Source organism: Xiphophorus hellerii, chromosome 11 (assembly GCF_003331165.1).
Source record: "Xiphophorus hellerii strain 12219 chromosome 11, Xiphophorus_hellerii-4.1, whole genome shotgun sequence".
NCBI lineage: Eukaryota > Metazoa > Chordata > Actinopteri > Cyprinodontiformes > Poeciliidae > Xiphophorus > Xiphophorus hellerii.
Window position 1 is genome coordinate 25,202,127 of NC_045682.1, and position 19,610 is coordinate 25,221,736.

At 39.2% G+C, this 19,610-nt stretch overlaps 1 protein-coding gene across 14 annotated transcripts in view; it reads left to right on the top strand.

Moving 5' to 3' along the window:
• LOC116728386 (EH domain-binding protein 1-like) overlaps positions 1 to 19,610 on the top strand; it is a 29,620-nt gene that overhangs the window by 7,932 nt on the left and 2,078 nt on the right. Inside the window, exons 6-24 of one of the 14 annotated variants that reach the window (XM_032576455.1) lie at positions 537 to 658; positions 784 to 873; positions 1,802 to 2,518; positions 5,078 to 5,143; positions 5,247 to 5,390; positions 5,528 to 5,743; positions 5,872 to 6,028; positions 11,797 to 12,261; positions 12,458 to 12,556; positions 15,696 to 16,355; positions 16,972 to 17,191; positions 17,278 to 17,426; positions 17,548 to 17,596; positions 17,896 to 18,220; positions 18,555 to 18,619; positions 18,699 to 18,741; positions 18,889 to 18,938; positions 19,206 to 19,326; positions 19,463 to 19,562. In XM_032576455.1, the coding sequence (XP_032432346.1) occupies positions 537 to 658; positions 784 to 873; positions 1,802 to 2,518; positions 5,078 to 5,143; positions 5,247 to 5,390; positions 5,528 to 5,743; positions 5,872 to 6,028; positions 11,797 to 12,261; positions 12,458 to 12,556; positions 15,696 to 16,355; positions 16,972 to 17,191; positions 17,278 to 17,426; positions 17,548 to 17,596; positions 17,896 to 18,220; positions 18,555 to 18,619; positions 18,699 to 18,741; positions 18,889 to 18,938; positions 19,206 to 19,326; positions 19,463 to 19,562 (3,858 nt within the window). The remainder of the gene's footprint in view (positions 1 to 536; positions 659 to 783; positions 874 to 1,801; positions 2,519 to 5,077; positions 5,144 to 5,246; positions 5,391 to 5,527; positions 5,744 to 5,871; positions 6,029 to 11,796; positions 12,262 to 12,457; positions 12,557 to 15,695; positions 16,356 to 16,971; positions 17,192 to 17,277; positions 17,427 to 17,547; positions 17,597 to 17,895; positions 18,221 to 18,554; positions 18,620 to 18,698; positions 18,742 to 18,888; positions 18,939 to 19,205; positions 19,327 to 19,462; positions 19,563 to 19,610) is intronic. The other 13 variants (XM_032576456.1, XM_032576457.1, XM_032576458.1 and 10 more) reach the window with 13 other exon arrangements.

Below are 19,610 nucleotides of genomic sequence, written 5' to 3' on the forward strand. Positions count from 1 at the left end.
TGTAGCCGTGTAGCTCTTAGCAAACTGCATTTGTTTGGGTTTATGATGGTAGGACAGAAAAAGGCAGTTTGATGGCATATTTGTTTAAGAAGTAGTTCGCTGAGGAAGATGTTGCAATATTTGAACCTATGAAAATCCACACCTATGTGTCATATTTGATTCATATCTCTAATCTTTCAAGGTGAAATTGGCCTCTGTATCGTGTTAGGAAGTTATGAATGACTAATTTAAAGTTCTTAGACACTTTACAGAAATGCTTGAGTTAGTTTATCTTAAATTAATTGTTGGAGTGTCAACAGTGTCAGATTCTTTTTGGTTCCAACAAAATAAGCATGAGTGTGAAGGTCACTGTTTTCCCTAATACTTGTATTGCATGATTCTTTGATGGTTTCTTCTGATTTTGAATGAAGTTATTAAGAATAAAATACATATTTTGGGGTCAAATACATCACATATTTGATGATTCAATGCCTTAAAGTGATGGCGCCTACCCATCTTTAACAGTGGTGTGATAAAGGTTTGTTACTGTTTCTCAGTGATGAAGACATGCAGAGTCTTGCCAGCCTCATGAGTGTCAAACCCACCACCGATATTGGCAACCTGGACGACTTCAATGAGAGCGATGAAGAGGAGGACCGGAAGTCTGTCACTGCCACGGGTAGGTAGAACGTTTTCCTGATTTCATTTCCTATCATTACACCTCTGACACAACCTTCCCTGTTATTCTACCCTGTTTTTCTGACTCCTTCTGTGCTGGACTGTTTCCATTAATGGCTCCTGCAGTTGTTCCACACACACTAACTCGTCCAAACCGTCCTGCTCCTCTTCCTCCTGACACCCGAACATCCACTGGAGTCACTTTGCCAGCTTCAGGTAGCTCCATCTTGCCTTTTCTGTCACTATTTTTCCTTGCCAGTGAAGAGGAGGTGTGGATGGAAACACTGTCTGTCTGTCTGCATCAGCTGCTAAAGCACTCAGATTGTCTCGCAGTATTTCACACAGTCCTGTCACTCGCCCTGCTGCTGAAACCCACATACTTCTCACTTAAACACTAAACACATCAGACTCCAGCCGTCACTGTTCGGAAGTACATCTGCTAGGATGAACAGTTTTGCTGCGGGACATAAAAACAGCTCTGTCAGCCTTTGCCAATGTGAAACCACAGTACTGAGATCTTAAAACGTTTTAGAATTGCAGGAAAATGTCCTCTGTCGATTCCAGTTTCAGTATTTACCTATAAAAAATTTTTTAGTTGATCCCAAATTGTTTGTGGAAAATCTGACAATTTTTAAAAGTATTGGGAAGCTTACATATCTAGGCATGATGCTACCTGGAACACTATTGGCTGACATTTGCAAAGCAGTAAATCAAAGAGCACCTTTCTTTTTCCTTGGCACTGATTAAATGTAATCCAAAGAAAGACCGTCGATGTTAGGTTTTGCGGTAGCTAAAATGTAAAATGTAATGCAATGCAAATAAAGGTATATTTTCTGTTTCAACTATTAAAATTGACAGTTACTGTATATGCATGTTTAGTTGTGGTCCCTAAACCCCAACAAATACCAGAGGTTCATTTTAAAATACCAATGACTTTTGCATTTGACACAGTTACTATTGGATCAGATTTATCAGGAAGCATGCTCAGATAACATTCTTATACTAGCTTTAGTTTCAGCAGGGGTTCTTTATTTTGTTTTGCTTTAAAACGTGATTTACATGACTGTATCGCCACCGACAGTCATGTGATCCTACCATTGTTTCATTGTTTCGGCAGTCACAACCCTCTTTGTCTTTTTCATAGATTCTCTTTTTCCACACCCCATCTTTCATCACTGTTTTTCTATTAAACCAGCCGGTGGGCGTGATGTTGATCCCTCCACTTCCATTCTTCATTCTCGCCCTCCTCTGCCAAATGCTCCACGTCCCTCTCCCCGGCGTTCCCGACATCTGTTCTCAGCTGCTCCTGTCCAATCAGACATCCAACCTACACCTGGCCCCTCCCCTCAGCCTTCGCCCAGGTCTAAGCGGGCGAAAATGGCCAGCACTGCCTTTTCAGACACTGCTGTGTGTGACTCTGTAACTAGTCCTCCTGAAACTCAGGCCACAGAAAAGCCTCCCCCAGTTCAGAGTCCCTCCTCTGCCTCTCCGCTCCCTGAAAATTCAGCAACCTCCAAATCTTCCTGTAATACGTCTCCAGCTTTTGCAGAAACCTCTTCACCTCTGACCTCAAATACACCCCCAGCTCCGTCCTCAGAGCTTCTCAAGCTTCCACATTCTTCATCACCATCACCTAAAACAGCAATAACATCCTCATCCATATCTTCTCCAACCACATCTCTCATTGTATCCACTGCCATGACCCATAAGCCAATCTCAGCAGCCTGCCAGATTCCTGCTCCCAAATTTACCTCCCTCCAAAAACCGCCTCTGCCCCATGAGAATCAATCTGTTCAGCCTCCTGTCACCTGGACCCTCTCTCTGCCCCCTTCTCTGCCCAGAATCTTCCAGGCAGGCCCAGGTAAAGCTAACAGGAGGCAGGCCCGCATACACACTGCAAAAATGCAAAACTAATTTTGATCTAGTTTCTAGTGCAAATATCTTAGTACACTTGAAATAAGACAAAACTTACTTACATGTAACTTATCAGCAAGAAAGAGGAGCCTGTTTTGAATCAATTATTTCTTAATTTTGATGAAAACGTTGTATTTCTTTTGGGAAATAATTTCACTTATAACAAGACATTTTTCCCATGTTATAAGTGAAATAATCTGCCTATGGAACTAGTACTTTTTCATTAATATTAAGAAATTATTTACTTAAACCAAACTCCTATTTCTTGCCAAAAAGTTGCTTATAAGTTAGTTTTGTCTTATTTCAAGTGTACTAAGATATTTGCACTAGAAAATAGACCAAATTTACTTGGTAAGATGTTGTGTTTTTGCAGTGCAGGCATGCCTCATACTCTCAGCTGCATGTTTTTATTAGTGTGGTGGTCTTGTGAAATGTATGCTTTTAACTATGGGGGTGGGTTTGTTTGTGGACTGTGCATGATGATTGATAAAATATTGTTGAGTTTAATATTTAAATGTTTTATCGGTGATGCTGTGTTTCACCCAGGAAGTGAATGCAAATATTTGAACTCATCTTTTTCATAGTCTTTTTTTCAGTCAAAATTCAAACCTCTGACTCATTTTTATGACTGGTGGCTATCACGATAACATAAGGATGCATTTGTACTTTCTTTTTTAAGGCTGGAATTGGAAAAGTAAAAGTAAAAGAAAACTAATATTTGATTAAAAATGTATATTAGATTCAAATATATTCATACACCCTCTGACATTAAATGGCCTTTGAAAAGTTGCAGAGAAATTGAAAACTATGTAGCTGATAATGAGCCTCTAATATAAACTCTAACCGGAAATTTGACCACTTTTCTTTACAAAATAAATACTTAGTTGAAAAAGGTTCTCTCTCTTGGAACTGCATCGCTTTTAAGCATACAGCAGTGGGCAAATGTTAAATTAGTTTGAAGTTGCAGTCGATCATGCAGCTTAATGTAAACTTCCATACCTTTACTTTCAGATTAAGTTTTTATTTTTGGCAATGCACTTTTATCACTCATAAATATTAGAAGGTAAATATGTATGTATCTTTAGCCTATTTCCAAATTTGTGCACCAAATTCATTTTTGTTGTTGTAATTAATTTGAGTTGCTTATTGTATGACCTTTTCACCCCAAACAAACAACAACTCCGATGCATCCGGGCCTAAAACAATGGCTTTCATCTCCATGTATGCAAACTTTAAGCACCAACACATCTGTACATTCCAACTCAAAACCAGTAACACAAAGTCCATCTTCTGAAGTCTAAACAACACATTCAGTAGGAAAATATTACATGAAAGTTGCAAATGAATAAAAAACAAATGGAAATTTAAACTAAGGCAGTGAGATAGAAAACTACAGACTTTAATTATTCACTAAGTCAAATAAACATTAAAGAGTAATAAAGCAGGTGTAATTCAGAGAAAGCCAAACGGGAACCAAATAAGGTCAAACAAATAAAATATGAAATTCAGCAAACATAAACTGCACAGTGAAGTGGAAATAAGCAGAAGGAAAATAGGCAGAGTTTATACAGGAGGAAGTACGAATTAATAAGAGTTCCTGTAAATGCTGGAACCTGACTGAGCTGCTTGAATCCTCTCTAAAGTGCAGTTTAAAATAAATAGGTGGATAACAGACATTCAAGAATGCACATGTCTATATATCCACATATTGAAATAGAACATGAATCAGATTAGCTGCATTTACACTGACATTAAATCTCAGTATGAAGGATTTTATTTTCTAACTAAGATTTATTCTGAAAGGTATTAATTACAGTAGATTTTATTTATGGGTATATGTATATAAAAAAAGAAAATCCTGTATCCTTTTCTTTTCCCTTTAAATCTGAGCTACTTTGTCTTAGTCTGCTATGGAAATTCAAATAAAATACATCGTTTGTATCTAGTATTTTTATTTTTTTGTACTGGAATGCTAAAGATCCCTTTAACTGGTATAAAAATGCAGCAAACACTGAAATTTTTCGAACAGTAACTAAACTTTGAGAACCATCATAAGCAGAACTCTCTCTTAACCTGTCCAGACTAGTGGATCATATCTTAAATGAGAGGTTTTGGTTGCAGCTTTTGATTTGTGTTTTCCTAACCTTAGGTTACAAAATTAGCTGAGGAAAAAAGAAAGAAGAATGAAGAAGAACTCTTCAGCTTGACTGAGCTTGCTAACATGCTGTGTAATGTTTTATCTTTTTAGAGGATTTGAGTTTTATTGAGTCAAGTAACAGAAGGAAACGGCATCACTCCTACTTCTGAACACAACCTCTTAGAGGTCAGAGCATTGCAAACAAAATGAAAAAGCAGAACAAGTTTTCACTAAATCTGAAAAAAGCAAAGGTTTCATCTATGGTTTCTAAACTGCATGTTTGTTTTCCATCCATTTTGTTTTTTGCTTTTTGTCTTAAGTTTCTGATTTACTTTTTTCTGACTGCTCCTCTTTCTGCTCTCCTTTAAGCTCCTACAGTGCACCAGCAGCGCCCCCAAGAGGTTCAGAACGTAGATGATTCTGCTTCAAGCTCTGGTGTGTCTTTTCTCTTTATTCGATGTATTGCTTATCCGGTTCATCCCTATAATATTTCATTTTTACTCTTGCCTCCTCTGCCATCTTCCCCCCTGCACACCAGGCCGTTCCCACGTTTTCAGACCCCAGGTTGTGAAATCCTTTGCACGCCCCACCTCTCCCTCTCCTATATCCGCTGATTCTTCTCCACTTTCATCATCATCATCATCATCTCTGCCTAAATGTCCGCCCTCTGGCTCAGAGTCAGGTAACCATTGTGTGTGGTCTACCTCACTTCCAACATGTTTTCTACCCCCTTCTACATCCTCCTCTGTTAGTTCTTCTGCATATGAGTTTTCTTTCTGTTTCCTCCTGTTTTCTGTCTTTACTCTTTGTTTCTGTCAGTTACTCAGGGGCTTTGGCCTACATCAGATCCCGCTCCATCCATTGGAAACATTTCCCCCGTCCCTCTGCTGACTAGTCCAGATCTCGATGCTCTCTGTGACCCAGAGACTCCAGCTCTTTCTGCTGCCCTTATTTCCTCCCCAACTTTTTTCTCCTCCTCTCTCACTTTTATTAATTCTTCACCTCCTTCTGCTCAAATCAGCTCTAGCCAGACAGGTACACCAGCTTTTTAATAAACCTGTCTCATGTATTTATTTATTTGTATCGGCTTTGGATAATTTGAAATCCATCAAGTCTTGTTTGTCTAACTCTAATGATTTTTTCCTTGATTTCTGTCTTTATAGGCTCATCACTCTCTGTCCCTCTGGTAGCTAAAGAGACAACTGTAAGCCCAATGAGCCAAGACAAAACGTCTCCTACCAGTAACCAGACAGGCACAAACAGAAGAACATTGGAAGAGCCAAAGCTGATTATCGCAGAGAGCAAAGCTGGAAAGACCAGGTGAGTTCAAAGCTTAATTTAGAGTCTTGCTTTGGTTCTTTTAGACTGTCGGGTCAGAGGAAATTAATCTGTCAACAGTGAACAGATCTTAAAAAGAAAGTGGATAGAAATTGAATATGATGCTGTATTCAGGCTAAAAGAAGATACAACTAGTGGTCCAATCATACAAAAACTATTACCAGAAAACAATAATTTACCCAACATGTCTGTGATAGAGTAACGCGATCCATTCAGACCATTTTTTAAAATTCTCTTAAATGGTTTTTAATGTGTTTTCTGCAATGCTACATGATGGTTTAACAGAACTTCCTGAATCTCTGGAAAAATATAGAAATTTTCATGGGCTGATGTTGTTAATAAAACTATGCATGTCTTGTGACTCTAGAAACGTTTCTAGAACAGATTTTCCTTAAACAGTTGTGGAGGCTGTCAGTATTTAAATGATAATCAGTAAACATGATTAATCATTGAGTTGGGAACAGACTGCATTTATGAAACTTAAAACTAAGACAATACTTTCAGAGTGGAAAGGAAATCTTTAAGATTCAGTTATTTTCAGTTACATATATTTTATTTCTTTAATCTTTTGGAACTGAAATGAAAGTAGTCATTGAGCATTACACTCAAATTAAACTCCCTGCATGTAAAGTGACTTTTTTGTTGCATGCCGACTACTAATGTACTAACAGTGATTAAACATCATGATGGACAAATCCGATGGGATTCTCTCAGTTTTCCCATCATGACTGTGATGCCCTGCTTGGTTTGTTCTGCTCAGATCACCTTTGGCTCAATGTGTGCTGCTGGAGTTATTTTCACTGCTCTTAAGTGTAATGTGTGACTTTAATGTTTTACAACAATTATGCATTATTTATTGGTTTTTATCAAATGACAAAAAAAAATCTATACTTGATTTTTTATTTAAATAAATTAAAACTCTGAAATGTGAAAATTGTGAAGGATTTGTCATGTGTCAGTCACTTTCCCTGTTTTGAGTCTTCATGTTAAAAAAACCTATTAATAAATTGAACATTTTCTCGTTAGCTGCTGATATTATTCTACAGTTTTTGATAGGACAGTGTGCAAACTCACTTTTTTGACTCTATTGTGTAACTCCAAATGAAAACTTGTTACAGTACGTGCTGGTTGCATAGATGTGTCTTACGACCAAGTGCACTTCCAGAAAATTTCAATGGGTGGTCAGAGGGAATCCTTTGATAATATTTGCACAATAAAACCAAAAACTACATAAGGGCTGCCTCTGCCCTTATTTGTGCTGTATCAGCTGACTGAAAGAAAGCTACTTTACTTTTACCTCACATAAAAAGAAAGAAAAATGTGTCTGTTTAGCAATATTTCTGGTTGTTAGTCATGTGGAGGCTAAAGAAGCTCCATAATTGATTAAGATTTTCTGTTTTAAAATTATAATTAGGAAGGTGTCTATATTATTCAGCTGGTTTGAGGCTCTTTGATATAACAGCTCATGCTGATTAAGCAGCAAATATGAGCTTGTTACAACTGTGTTCGCAATAAAAAGCAGAATGACAAAAAGGTGTAATATTCAAATAAGTATCCATTTGAATATCTGATGCATATTTTTTTTTCCTTAAATATATGTATCAGATTCAAAATAAATATTACAATCATAACAGTTAATGTTAATTACTTCAGAAACCGCATAAATTTATGTCTCTTTTTAAGTAAAATGTACAAAAATAAAAGACATGCGCCAAATAAATGAATAAATAAATGTTGTAACTCAATAAGCCCTTCCCTTTTTCACGTTCATATTCTTATAAAATATTCTTAACATAAGGCTGCAAAATGAATAGATTTAATGGGTTCCTTAAAAGCCCCCATTACCCTTTGGTGGCGCCATTGTTTTGACAAAGATTTTAATAGCAGAAGAAAGTGAAAAACATTTTCGTCTGATTCATTTTTTGTTTTGTGTATTGACTAAAGACGTCATGACAAACATGTAGTGACAGGTTAGGACAGGATTCTTCTTGACAAGTTTTATCATCACGCATAAAGATCCAAACAGCCCCAAGCTAACCAACCTGAGTGATTCCTCTTTCTGATACAAATCAAGGCTTCTGAGAAATGTCTGCCTGCAGTTTCTCAATACCTCAGTTTGCTTTGTGTGCTTCTGGTTTTGGAGCTTCCGGGTTACTAACAGCTGCACTTCACTTCCTGTTGTAAGAATCCCCTTTTCCTCCCTGCATTTAAGATAACCAACAGCTCTGCAGCGTATCCTCATGCTCAAGGTTTTGGAGTCTCATCTAATCACCTGTTGAGTCTGATTGCTTATATCTCTGTCCTCAGTCCTGCTCAGCCCTGCTCAGAGCTGATCATAGCCCCGCCACCTCCCTGGCCCTTTTCCTGCACTGAGCGCTCCACCTCTGAGCAGTCCTCCACCTCTGTTGTTGCTGCGTTTATCACACCTAAGCAGTCAGATGTTGAGGAAAAAACTGAATTGAAAAACCAAATCAGTGAGAGTGTTGTAAGTGATAAACTGTCCAGAAAAACACCTGAACGTGACTATGAGAACAAATCACTTAACCAGAAACAGAAATCAGGGGCTTTGTTTCTGGAAGAGGACAACTCTAGGCGTGACACAATCAAAAGGTGTCCTGCAGGGTGAGTTTCTCTTATTTTAATGACAAGATCAATGTCACAAAAATAAACAGAGTGCTTTGCAAAAGCCATCACCGCTTTTTAATTTGATTGCATTATAAAAACAAACCTTACTGTGTTTTACTGGGGTTGCATGTGGAAAACGAGCAAAAAACGTGCATGATTAAGAAGTGGAATGAAAAGGATACATGATTTTCATATTTTTTTTTACAAACAAAAATAATCTAATAAAAACTATTAGATGATTAATTCATGAACTATTTTCCTGCCAGTGTTTTGTGTTGCTCTATCACATAAAATCCCTATAAAATACACTGAAGTTTGTGCTTGTAGCTTTGCAAAATGTGAAAAAGTCCCAGAGTGTGAATACTTTTGCAATGCACATCAACACAGGACTTCAGAATGTGAGGTGATGCTGACAAAAAAAAAGTTAAGCCTTTTTATTTATCTGTTCTGCAGTCTTGAAAGTAAAACAAATGAAAAGCCATCACTGACAGAACAGTTTGAGGGAGCAGCCAAGAAGGAGAAACAGTCAGAAATCCAAAAGAAAGAGGAGGAGAGGAGAAGGAAGGAGGAGGAAGAAAAAGAGATGCACCGGAAGCAGAAAGAGGAGGAGCTACAAAAGCATGAGGAAGAGCGGAAAAGGCTCTTGGAAGAGGAGAAGAGGAAGCTCCTGCAGGAGGAAGAGGATGCAAAGAGGGAGAGAGAGAAAAGGAAACTTGAAGAGGCAAGACTGCTGAAGGAGAAGAGAGACAAACAGGAGAAAATGAAGGAGGAAGAGGAACAGAAGAAAAGAGAACAGGAGAGGAAGCTTCTGGAGTCAGAAGCTGAAAAACAAAATCTGAAGAGGGAGGAGGAGAAACGGCAAGAGAGAGAAAGATTCATGAAGAAGATGAAAGAGGAGGAGAAAATCAGACTCTTGAAAGAGGAAAATACGAGGAAGATGCAGGAAAGACATTTGAAAGAGGCAAAAGAGAAGGAACAACAGAAAATAAGAGAGGATGAAGAGAGGAAGAAACAAGAAGCAGAGAAAAGGAGATATGAGGAGGAGGAAAGAAAGAAAGAGGAGAAGAGACTGAAAGAGGCAGAGAAGAAAAAGAAGGAGGAGGAAGATGAGAAAAAGAAGGCAGAAGAAAAAAAGAGGTTGGATGATGAGAGCAAGAGAAGAGAGGAAGAGGAGAAAAGAATGAAAGAAATGGAAGAGAGAAAAAACAGAGAGGAAGAGAGAAGGGTCAAAGAAGCAGAGGAGAAAAGAAAAAAAGAACAGGAAGAAAAAGAGAGACTTTTCATAGAAGAGAGAGAGAGGATTGAGAGGAATAAGAAGAAGGAAGAGGAGAAAAGGAGTGAAGAGGAAGAGAGGAAAAAAGAGAGGCTTCTGATAGAGCAGCGAGAGAAGGAAAAGATGCAGAAGGAGGCAGAAGAGAGAAAGAAGAGAGAAGAAGAGAACCAGAGAAAGCTGCAAGAGGAGCAAAGGAGGCTGGAAGCAGACAAGAAAATGAAAGAGGAGAAAGAAGAAAAGGAAAAGAAAAGGAACGAAGAGCAAAAGAAGCTTTTTCAGCAGAAGGAGGAAATAGAGATGAGAAAGAAAAAAGAGGAGGAGAAGACGAGAAGCCCTCCGCTCAGCATTCTGGAGGAAAACAAGTCAGATGAGGACAAGGAGAAGATGAAAACCACCTCTAAACTTGGTTTCAATAAATCCCAAACGGATGTCAAAGGTGAAACACAAACTCAACGGTTCCCTCCACTGGTGAAAAACGGCATTACAGCCAAACAGCTGCCTGAAAAAATTTCCCTTCAGTCAGAAGAAAGAAAGAAACTGAGTGAACCGAACTCTGCTTTTGAAAAGCGGTAAGTTTCAATAACGATGTGGAGCTGCAACCAACTGGTGTTTCCTGCTTTGTGTGCTCTGTTTCTGTGCTTACAATAAAACCTAATGATTTTATTTGTAAAATTAATTATCTTCGAAATTCAAAACTCTCACCTATTTTGTTACTGAGCTGACTTATTCCTTTTTCATGACATTTCTTACATGTGGTGTTGTGTTTACTCTTTGTTGATGAACTCTGTGGTATGGGTTTGGAAAGACTGATTCCTTTAATTAACTAAACATAAGAATGAAGTTTTCTTTGTCTCTTTCTCTTCCAATCACCTGAACCATAAATGCAACATAAAGACAGATTTTCAGAACAAAAGAAACTCGTCACCAGTAAAAAATGTTAATAGTAGTAAAAAAAAAAGTAAAATATTTAAGAATCATTCATCATCTTTGATACATAGTATTGCTGATGTTTAAGAAAATATTCTATTTTGCCCTGGTTTTCTATAACATCTCACAGTCTCTGTGTCACATTGTATTTATACCACAGTGGAAAAGAAAAGTTCCTGGAATCGAGAATAAAGGGGAAAAAAGTATATTGTAAATAATAAAAAAAATATCTTAACTTTGTTAATGGGATCAACATTTGGTAACCAAGTATGAAATTTTTCCCCAATGAAAGAACGTTGTGTTCATTTCAATTTCTTCAACTCCTCCTTACAGCTTTATTCAGTCATCCTGCCTCCTATTACCAAGCATCAAGTTCTGTTTTCAAATGTCTTACATATCTGTGTGTTTGCTGTAATCTTTGTCATTTTTCTGCCTGTTTCTCTTTTGTTCTCTATTTTCTTATTTGGTTTCCTTCTTTTCCTTGCTTACTCCAGTCTGAAGCAACCCTCTGTAGTGGAATGCTCCCTGTCAAACTCTGATACCTCAGAAAAGAAAGAAACCGCCTCACTTCATTCACCATGTGATATTGAATCAGGCCCCCCAGAGGAGCTGAATAAAATATTGACATTAGAGGTCTTGACGCTGGCACTGCCTCCACAGAGGCTGTCTGACGCAGAGACTCCTCTATGGAAAGTGTTAGAAGGGGGAAGTTGCAAAGATACAACTGTACAAATCTCTGCTGAGGAGGGTGCAAAACCTTTGTGCAGAGGGTAAGAACTGACAAGGGAATATCTTTGTGCTTGCTTCTCTGCTTTATCCTCCCAGCCATTCTTTTGTTTGTTAAGTGTGTGAAACTTTGGTTTATAAATACTGTAGTTTAAAGGAAATATGAATCAGTATTCACCTAGCTCTCTTTGTGTTGCAGTTCATCCTCTGGAGAATCTACCAAGTTGGAAACTTTGATGACACAGCAGAACCAAACAACAGCAGCAGAAGCTCCAGAGACACATTTAGAATCACCAAAACCAGTTCCAGAGGAGACTACAGAGCCTGAGAGACCTTTTGTGCAACCAGTAGCCCCTTCTGAGCCTTCCCCAAAACCAATCAGAGAAAGGACAGATTTGTCGCCCCCAAAACCAAAACGACAGCTGCAGCAGGAGAATGACATCCAGCCACCAGACAAATCACAACTGGAAGGAGCAGTTGATGAGGAACCACCTAAAGTTGCTGATCAGGAGAGCCTTGTGATCAATGAAGAGTCGTTTTGCCATGAAGAGAACAAACTGTGGGCAGCTATGGAGGAGACCACAGCCGAGACGGAAGCACAAAGAGGGACGGGAAGTACTGAAAGTCCTGCAGTGAAGGAGGAGGAAGAGGTTGTAGTAGGGGGGTGAGTCAGTGATGGTTGCTAGCATTCAGATGCAAACCTGCACTTACTAACATCATTCCACTGTGCTGCCGCCTAACAACAGCAAGTAACTGAAGCTCTTCTTTCCATACTACCTGTGTGAATGGTATTCATAAGTGAAGAAATTTTATCTGCAAAGTAAAATAAGTGTGTATGTTTGTTTTTATGTGTGTGTTAGCACCCAGAAAGGTGCAGAGGATGATGTGTGTATTGCAGAAGAGCAGAAGGAGACATCTGCTGGCTTCATGTCAGCCATGTTTGGGGTGTTGCACCGAGGGTGAGTCTGCCTGCTGCTGCGGTCAGATTACCTGTTGAGGTGTGCCGCTGAATGCTGGTTTTTGCGGACTGAAATAACAATAGTGACTGAATGTCATATTTATGCAGAAATATGCCATATGCTTCCCTAAACCTACAAGAGATAATCTCAGTGCATCGCTTCATTGGTGCTAGTGATGGATTTTCATTGGTTTTGTTGTTAAATTCACTTATTCTGCTCAGAAAACGGCACTTAAATGACATCTAGTTGCAAAGAACTTTCATATTTAGTTATTTTCCTCTTGAATTGAAGCTTTTAACAGCATTTGGAAAGTATTTTGATTGTTCCTGGCTGTACCAAAAGAGCAGTTCTCTCTATTAAAAATAAACCCATGTTTCCTTTGGGCTCTTTGAGCAACATTTTTTGGAAGCACACCAAAACAAAGTCTACTAAGGAAACTAATCAAGCATGATGTTTGGCTGGTTCTCTGTGGTCAAGTTCAGCTGCGGTCATGTTGCTGGGTCATTTCAGGGTGAGCTGTGTCTCATAGTTTTCCTGTCTGTCATATTTTGATTCTTAGCTATGAGACAATGGCCTCCATGCTGCACACATCTGCATCAAATGGTGCCAGTCAGGAGCCTTCAGCAGAAAAACCACAGCCACTTACAAACACAGAAGAACAGTCATGTTTTCAAAAAGAAGATGCAGCAGTCCGGTGCACCGCAGAGCCAGATAACGAGCCACCAAGCTCTGCTGGTGTGGACATTTTACCTCCTGCGGCTTTCTCTGACTCAGCAGAAAGTCAGATGATGGTTGAAGACGAGGTTCCCAAGGCTGAATCAGATCAGGGAGCAGTAAACATGACGCACGGACTGGGCCTGGTGGCAAGTCTGCGACTGGCAGCCAGCGAACAAGAGAAACAGAGAGAACTGGAGATGGAGAGACGAGAGAGAGAGGAAATGGAAAACCGTAGAAAGGCTGAAAGGGAGAAAGAAGAGGAGGAAGAAGCTGAAAGGCAAGAAAAAGAAAGACTTAAGAGAGAAGAGACAGACAGGAGTGAAAAGGAAAGATTAAAGAGACGTGAAGAAGAGAAGAAGGAAAAGGAGAGACTAAAAAGATTAGAGATGGAGGACAAAGAAAGGCTAAAGAGAGAAGAGGCAGAGAAGACAGAAATCGAAAGATTAAGGAAAGAAGAAGTAGAGAAGAAAGAAATGGAAAAACTAGAGAGAGAAAGGGCAGATAGAAAAGAAAGGGAAAGACAAAGGAGAAAAGAGGCAGAGAGAAAAGAAAGGGAAAGAAAAAGAAGAGAAGAGATGGAGAAGATAGAAAAGGAAAGACTGCAAAGAGAAGAGCAAGAAAGAGAAAGACTAGAAAGAGAAGAGGTGGAGAAGAAAGAAAAGGAAAGACTAGAGAGAGAAGAGGTGGAGAAGAAAGAAAGAGAAAGACTAGAGAGAGAAAGGGTGGAGAAAAAGAAGAGGGAGAGACTAAGGACAGAAGAGGCAGAGAGGAAAGAAATTGAAAGAATAAGGAGAGAAGAGATGGAGAAGATACAAAATCAAATACTGGAGAGAGAAAAGTTAGAAAGGGAACGGATAAGGGAAGAGGCAGAGAAGAAAAACAGAAAAAAGTTGGAAAATGAAAGAATTAGAATTGAAAAAGGGAAGGAAGACAAGGAGACCATTTTTTTCAGGCAACAGGGGAAACTTGCTGATGAGACAAATGAGGAAATACATAAGGAAGAAAATGCAGAGATGGAAAAACTCATGAAGGGATGGGAGAATAGAGAGGTGAAAACTCCTGCTGGTATTTTATTTGTTCAGAACCAAGAAAAAGGAAACAAAAATTCGTCAAACACTTGGCCGCCTCTGAAGGAGGCAGAGCTGGATGATATTGCATATGACGAGAGACTACAAGGAAGCAATGAGAAGCACAAATCTGACCACAAACCAGCCAGCAAAGTCATCCCTGTTTCTGCAAGTACATATAGGGTGAAAACCAAAGACTCTGTGAGCACTGATGTAAAGGCACAGCACAGTTCCGGTCTGAGAGCAGTCAAGCAGGGTGCATCCAAACCTAAACACAATGCCATCCCAGTGTGGCTGCGAGAAGAGGAGGAGGAGGAAGTAGAGTATGAAAGGGGACAGGAAGATCTGGGCTCCATCTGGCTGGCTGAGCTGTATATGGAAGGAGAAGCAGGGTGAGTGAGGGGTGAGGGAGGGAGACATACTAACAGAAATGGGTGAGTAACTTGGCTATTGTCATAAAGATCTCCTTGTTGCCTGCTGTTGTTCAGAGAGAAGTCTGTCTGAAGCATTTGTGGATGTTTTCTCGTAACACAGTCCATCTAGAACATTTACTAACTTGTGTTCTTTGGATACTGAGGATTTGGGTGTTCTCTGTTAGTTTTTCTTATGACAGAATGGTGTCTATGTGCGTACTAAAGATGTAATCTTGATAAATAATTTATTATCATCTCATATACATCCATTATAAAACAAAATTTGTGCTTCTCTTGTATAGAGGATATCGTAGGGTTTGGAAGAGATCAGCACACATCTCCAAAGCAGACTGAATGGTTAGCAATCCCTGTCCATTAGGCTACATGCTAATGATAATAGTCTGCAGCACAATCCAGTGTTGCGGGATGTTTATCCACCACAGCATCATGTAGAATATATGAATTTCACAGCATTACCACTACATTGTTGTCCAGAAGTTAGGATGCTAGATTCCATCATCAAAACAGGCTAATAAAACAGGCTGATATAATATTAATTAAATATTTTTGTTATTGATGGTCGGTTTAAATGTTGTGAGGTGCATTTATTGTTTAAGCCTTGCATTGCTAAATAGGTGGATTAGCATGGTTTTAGTCAATGATGCTGCAGATTAGCAAAACGCTGGTATTTTTGTAAGGATGTCGTTGGTCCACTAATGTTCTGGGAGCATTGAAGATCATTTTAAAATAACAACTTCTGGGTTAAATAGCAAAAGCTATTTGAAAGATTCTTAAGTTTTGTGCTTTTTCACTTGGGAGCATCAAAGTGACATCTCTTCTGCTGTTTGGATATGGCGAAGCATGCTATTAATGCTTGCTATGTTAGTCATACCTGGCACAGGCGGTAAATTTAGCTTTGAATTCTCCCTTTTTTATCTTTAGCCCAGGCCACCCGCCTCCCGCTGTGGCCCTGAAGCCTGCATCAGCCCCCTCCACTGAACAAGCTTCTAGAATTAGCTTTGATGTAAAACAACAAAATAAACCTCACAGTCAGCCTCCTGGCCAACATTTTATGTCTCACATGAAGGAAACAACAGAACAAATTTCAGACCAACAATCCGTGAAAGAAAGGAGTGATGGAGTACTTACTAAAACTGATTCTGATGTAAATGTAACAGAATTTGTTCAACTTTTGGTGGTATCTAAACCGCCCAGTGGCATAAGCATCAGTAAGGTGAATGAGACAAAAATGCCTCTGAATTTACATGTGAGTCCTGAATTGAAGTCTGAAGATGACCAGAAGATACCCAGGTCAGCCAACAATCTCTCCAAAGAGCAGCAGCTCCAAGAGGAGGAAAGACTTTTATTGGCTAAGATTCGACAGATGTCAGGCGACACATCTCCGGTCAGTGGGCCTCGAGCCATGAAAAGACTCATTCCCACTCCTGGTGACATTGACAGCGATGTTGTGGAGAAAATAGTCCCTTCAAACCCCCCCACTGACATCACTGCTCACAGTCAGCTCTCGATCATTTCCTGCTCCAATGATCTGAAGGAAATAAGACTAAATGACACGGAAGAGCCACTTGTAGAGGAAGAAGCGTAAGTCTGTAACCCTGCGCTGCTCTCTGAAATCATCTCTATTATATGGAGTTGATGATTAGAGAGACTTTTGTTGTCTTCCAGTGTATCTATCTGTAGTACATTGCAACAATTCACTTTAACTGTAGTCATGTCAGTACCACAGATTAATTGTTTTACTGTCCTAAAATTAAGGAAAGAAAATAGTAGATTTTTTTTTTGTCTTTTGACTTGTGAAAATAACTTGGTATATTCCTGTTTTTATGCTTTATTTTTTTGTGCAGATTGGTAACTTTTTTGACTGAAAACATTTTCTTTATGCAGTGTACTTAAAAAACATTTTTTTCACATTTTCATGTATTTGTTTATTTATTTCATAGTGTATATCTGGCTTTAGGCAACTGTAATGCCAAGTCAAAAAAAAATTCAGAATTTTACCTCACGTTGTCTAAGACTCCCACCATTCTTCATTTGTCTTCATCAGCTTGTTCAGTTTTTTCTTTATTGCACGACTGCATGTCTTTTGCTTGTATCTCTTGTATCTCCTTACAGTGGATGGATTCTCCTGTTTTGTTGGGGGGGTTCAGCTCTCTGTCCCATCTATTCATCATCTGTCTTCTGCCTTGTTGCCTTCTAGGTCAAAGCACAAAACAACAGATGTACCCGATGGTGGACCGGTGAAACAATCATTTCATTCCAAAGACACCTCCAGTACACATACCATCGTTTCCTCACTTCAGTGTGAGATCAAGAATTCTCGGCTTCCGACATTACCAGAGGAAGAAACCCCCGAACTCAGGACCACTGATCCATTTGAAGTGGTCACAGAGGAGGTCAATGGCAAGGATGACACTGAGGTAACTGGATCATAAAGAGACACTCAAAGGAGATTTTATAATCCCATAACTAAAACTGAATTGTTTTTATTCTGCTTTTCCTCCAGGACCTTGTGAACTCTAGTCAGTCATTGCTCCAGTGGTGTCAGAGCATCACCAACAACTACGAGGGTGTAAAGGTCACAAACTTCAGCACGTCCTGGAGAAACGGCCTGGCCTTCTGTGCCATACTGCACCACTTTCATCCAGACCAAATGTAAAGCATTTCTACACTATCACTCTTGCTAAATATCTTCTTTGAATGCACAGTTCATGGTTTAAATGGCTTTCATCTGTCTTAAATAAATGTTATTGTGCTTCTGCTTTTTCCCCATCAGAGATTTTGAATGCTTGGTTCCTCATGACATCAAGTTAAATAATAAGAAGGTGAGAATGGCGTGGATTGTTGGGTCCTCTGTGCAACCACTGCACTTAGTGTGTTAGTTTTTGAATCTGCTCTAAAGCAAAGGAAATTTAAAGCTATGATTGAAATTGAACTGAAGAAAAATACATCTGACTGATTTTTACGTCTATAAGATGAATGTGCAATAAAATGCACATTAGTTCATAACATGACAAAATGTATAAAGTTCAAGACAAAATTTTACAATATGTGCAGAGCTTTTTTATTTTGATTATTGTTAATGACAGTTACGCTGCGCATTTTATCCATTATTTAATCTCAGGCATTCGACTGCTTTGAGGCGCTGGGGATCTCTCGTCTGCTGGAACCGTCCGACATGGTTCTGCTGTCCGTCCCGGACCGGCTCATCGTTATGACGTACCTCAGCCAAATCCGCTCACATTTCACCAACCAGGAGCTGAGCGTACTGCAGATCGAGCACAACAGCAGTCAGTCCAGTTATGGGCTCGCTCCTTCTGGTCCCGCTCCCACCAACGTTGATGCCGCCGCCTTCTGCATGGCCAGGCTGAACGAAGGTGTGAGTCTAGAGGAAGGAGGAAGCAGTGCCTTGGTGGTGCCACCACCCAGAATCAAAAGGACTATTAAAGGTAAATTTCTCATTTTGTCAAGCTTTTGCTTATTCTTTTTTGCTTGTTTAAGCCTCCTAACATCAAAACAGGGATGGCTGCTGCCTTGTTTTCTTTCTGTTTTTATCAGCTCCTTTAATTTTTACTGAGTAATTTGGAAAGAAGCCTCTTTGTGTGTTTCCTATTGCATAAGATTTATTAGTTAACTTCTTATATCTTTCGAAACTGAAATCTAAACATGTGTAACTTGGAATCTCAAAAACTTTGTCAAAGTTTATGGAAAGGACTAAAAAGTATGAATGCCTGGTCTTGACGAGGAATCAGACATCTTATTGCTTTCATAATCTTTTTAAAGTGGAAGAAACAAGAATCCCAGTCCCACCCCCAAGATCGGTTACCAAAGCTGCCAAATCTGAACAGGTTACACTTCTTGTCATCAAATGAAAACTCTTCAAACAATATGTGATGTCTATTAGTGTATTATATTTTGCATTTGCAGGATGAAGATGCTTCATCTCTTACTGAAAATGCTAATAACTCAGGTAGGTATTATCTGGACTGAGTCTTGCTAGCACCTAAAATACTGTGGGATAAAATATAGTGGGATATTTTTTTTCCACTTTTGACTGGATTATTTTTTTCTTTGCTGCTCAAGCTTTAATCTGCCTTCTGTGTTTCTGTGTTTGCAGAGCTGCAGAGTGCAGTTGACATCCAGCCTCCTAAACAAGAAGAAACTATGGTCAGTTTTGTGTTACAGCCCTATATATACAATCACAATAAATCTCTCCACTGCAGATTAAATTCAGTTTGTTTTCTCCAGTGACTGACTTTCCTCTAATCTGTGACTTTCCTTTTTCTTGTCTTCACTTTTCTTTTCTTCCCCTTCTTCTCCTCTCCTCATGGCTGCCGGGCCATTTTCATTTTTATGTTTATTTGTATTTGTGTGTGTTTGCATGTTGTGTACATGCATACAAATATGTATGTGTGTGATGGGACTTGTGGTCAGCACCTGCAGGACACCAGTCAGTACGTCTTGAGCGAACTGGCGGCACTGGAGACAGAGCAGAAACACATCGACAGCAGAGCAGCAGTCGTGGAGAGACGATTGCGAAGCCTCATGGAAACAGGTTGGTTTATTTTATTTTCTTTTATCTGTCTAAAAGAGGTGGGAGTGTTCAATGTTCGGTTTTTCACAATGCAGGGAAAGATTTTATTTTCCAGAACTCTTACATGAATATACAAATTGTTCTCTTCTGTTTGCAGGGAGTGATCGTGATGAAGAGGAGAGACTGATCCAGGAATGGTTCACTTTGGTCAACAAGAAGAACGCTCTGATACGCCGACAGGATAACCTGGAGCTATTGTAAGCAAACTGAAAATACATGTTTTATATCATAAACAGTGATTTTAT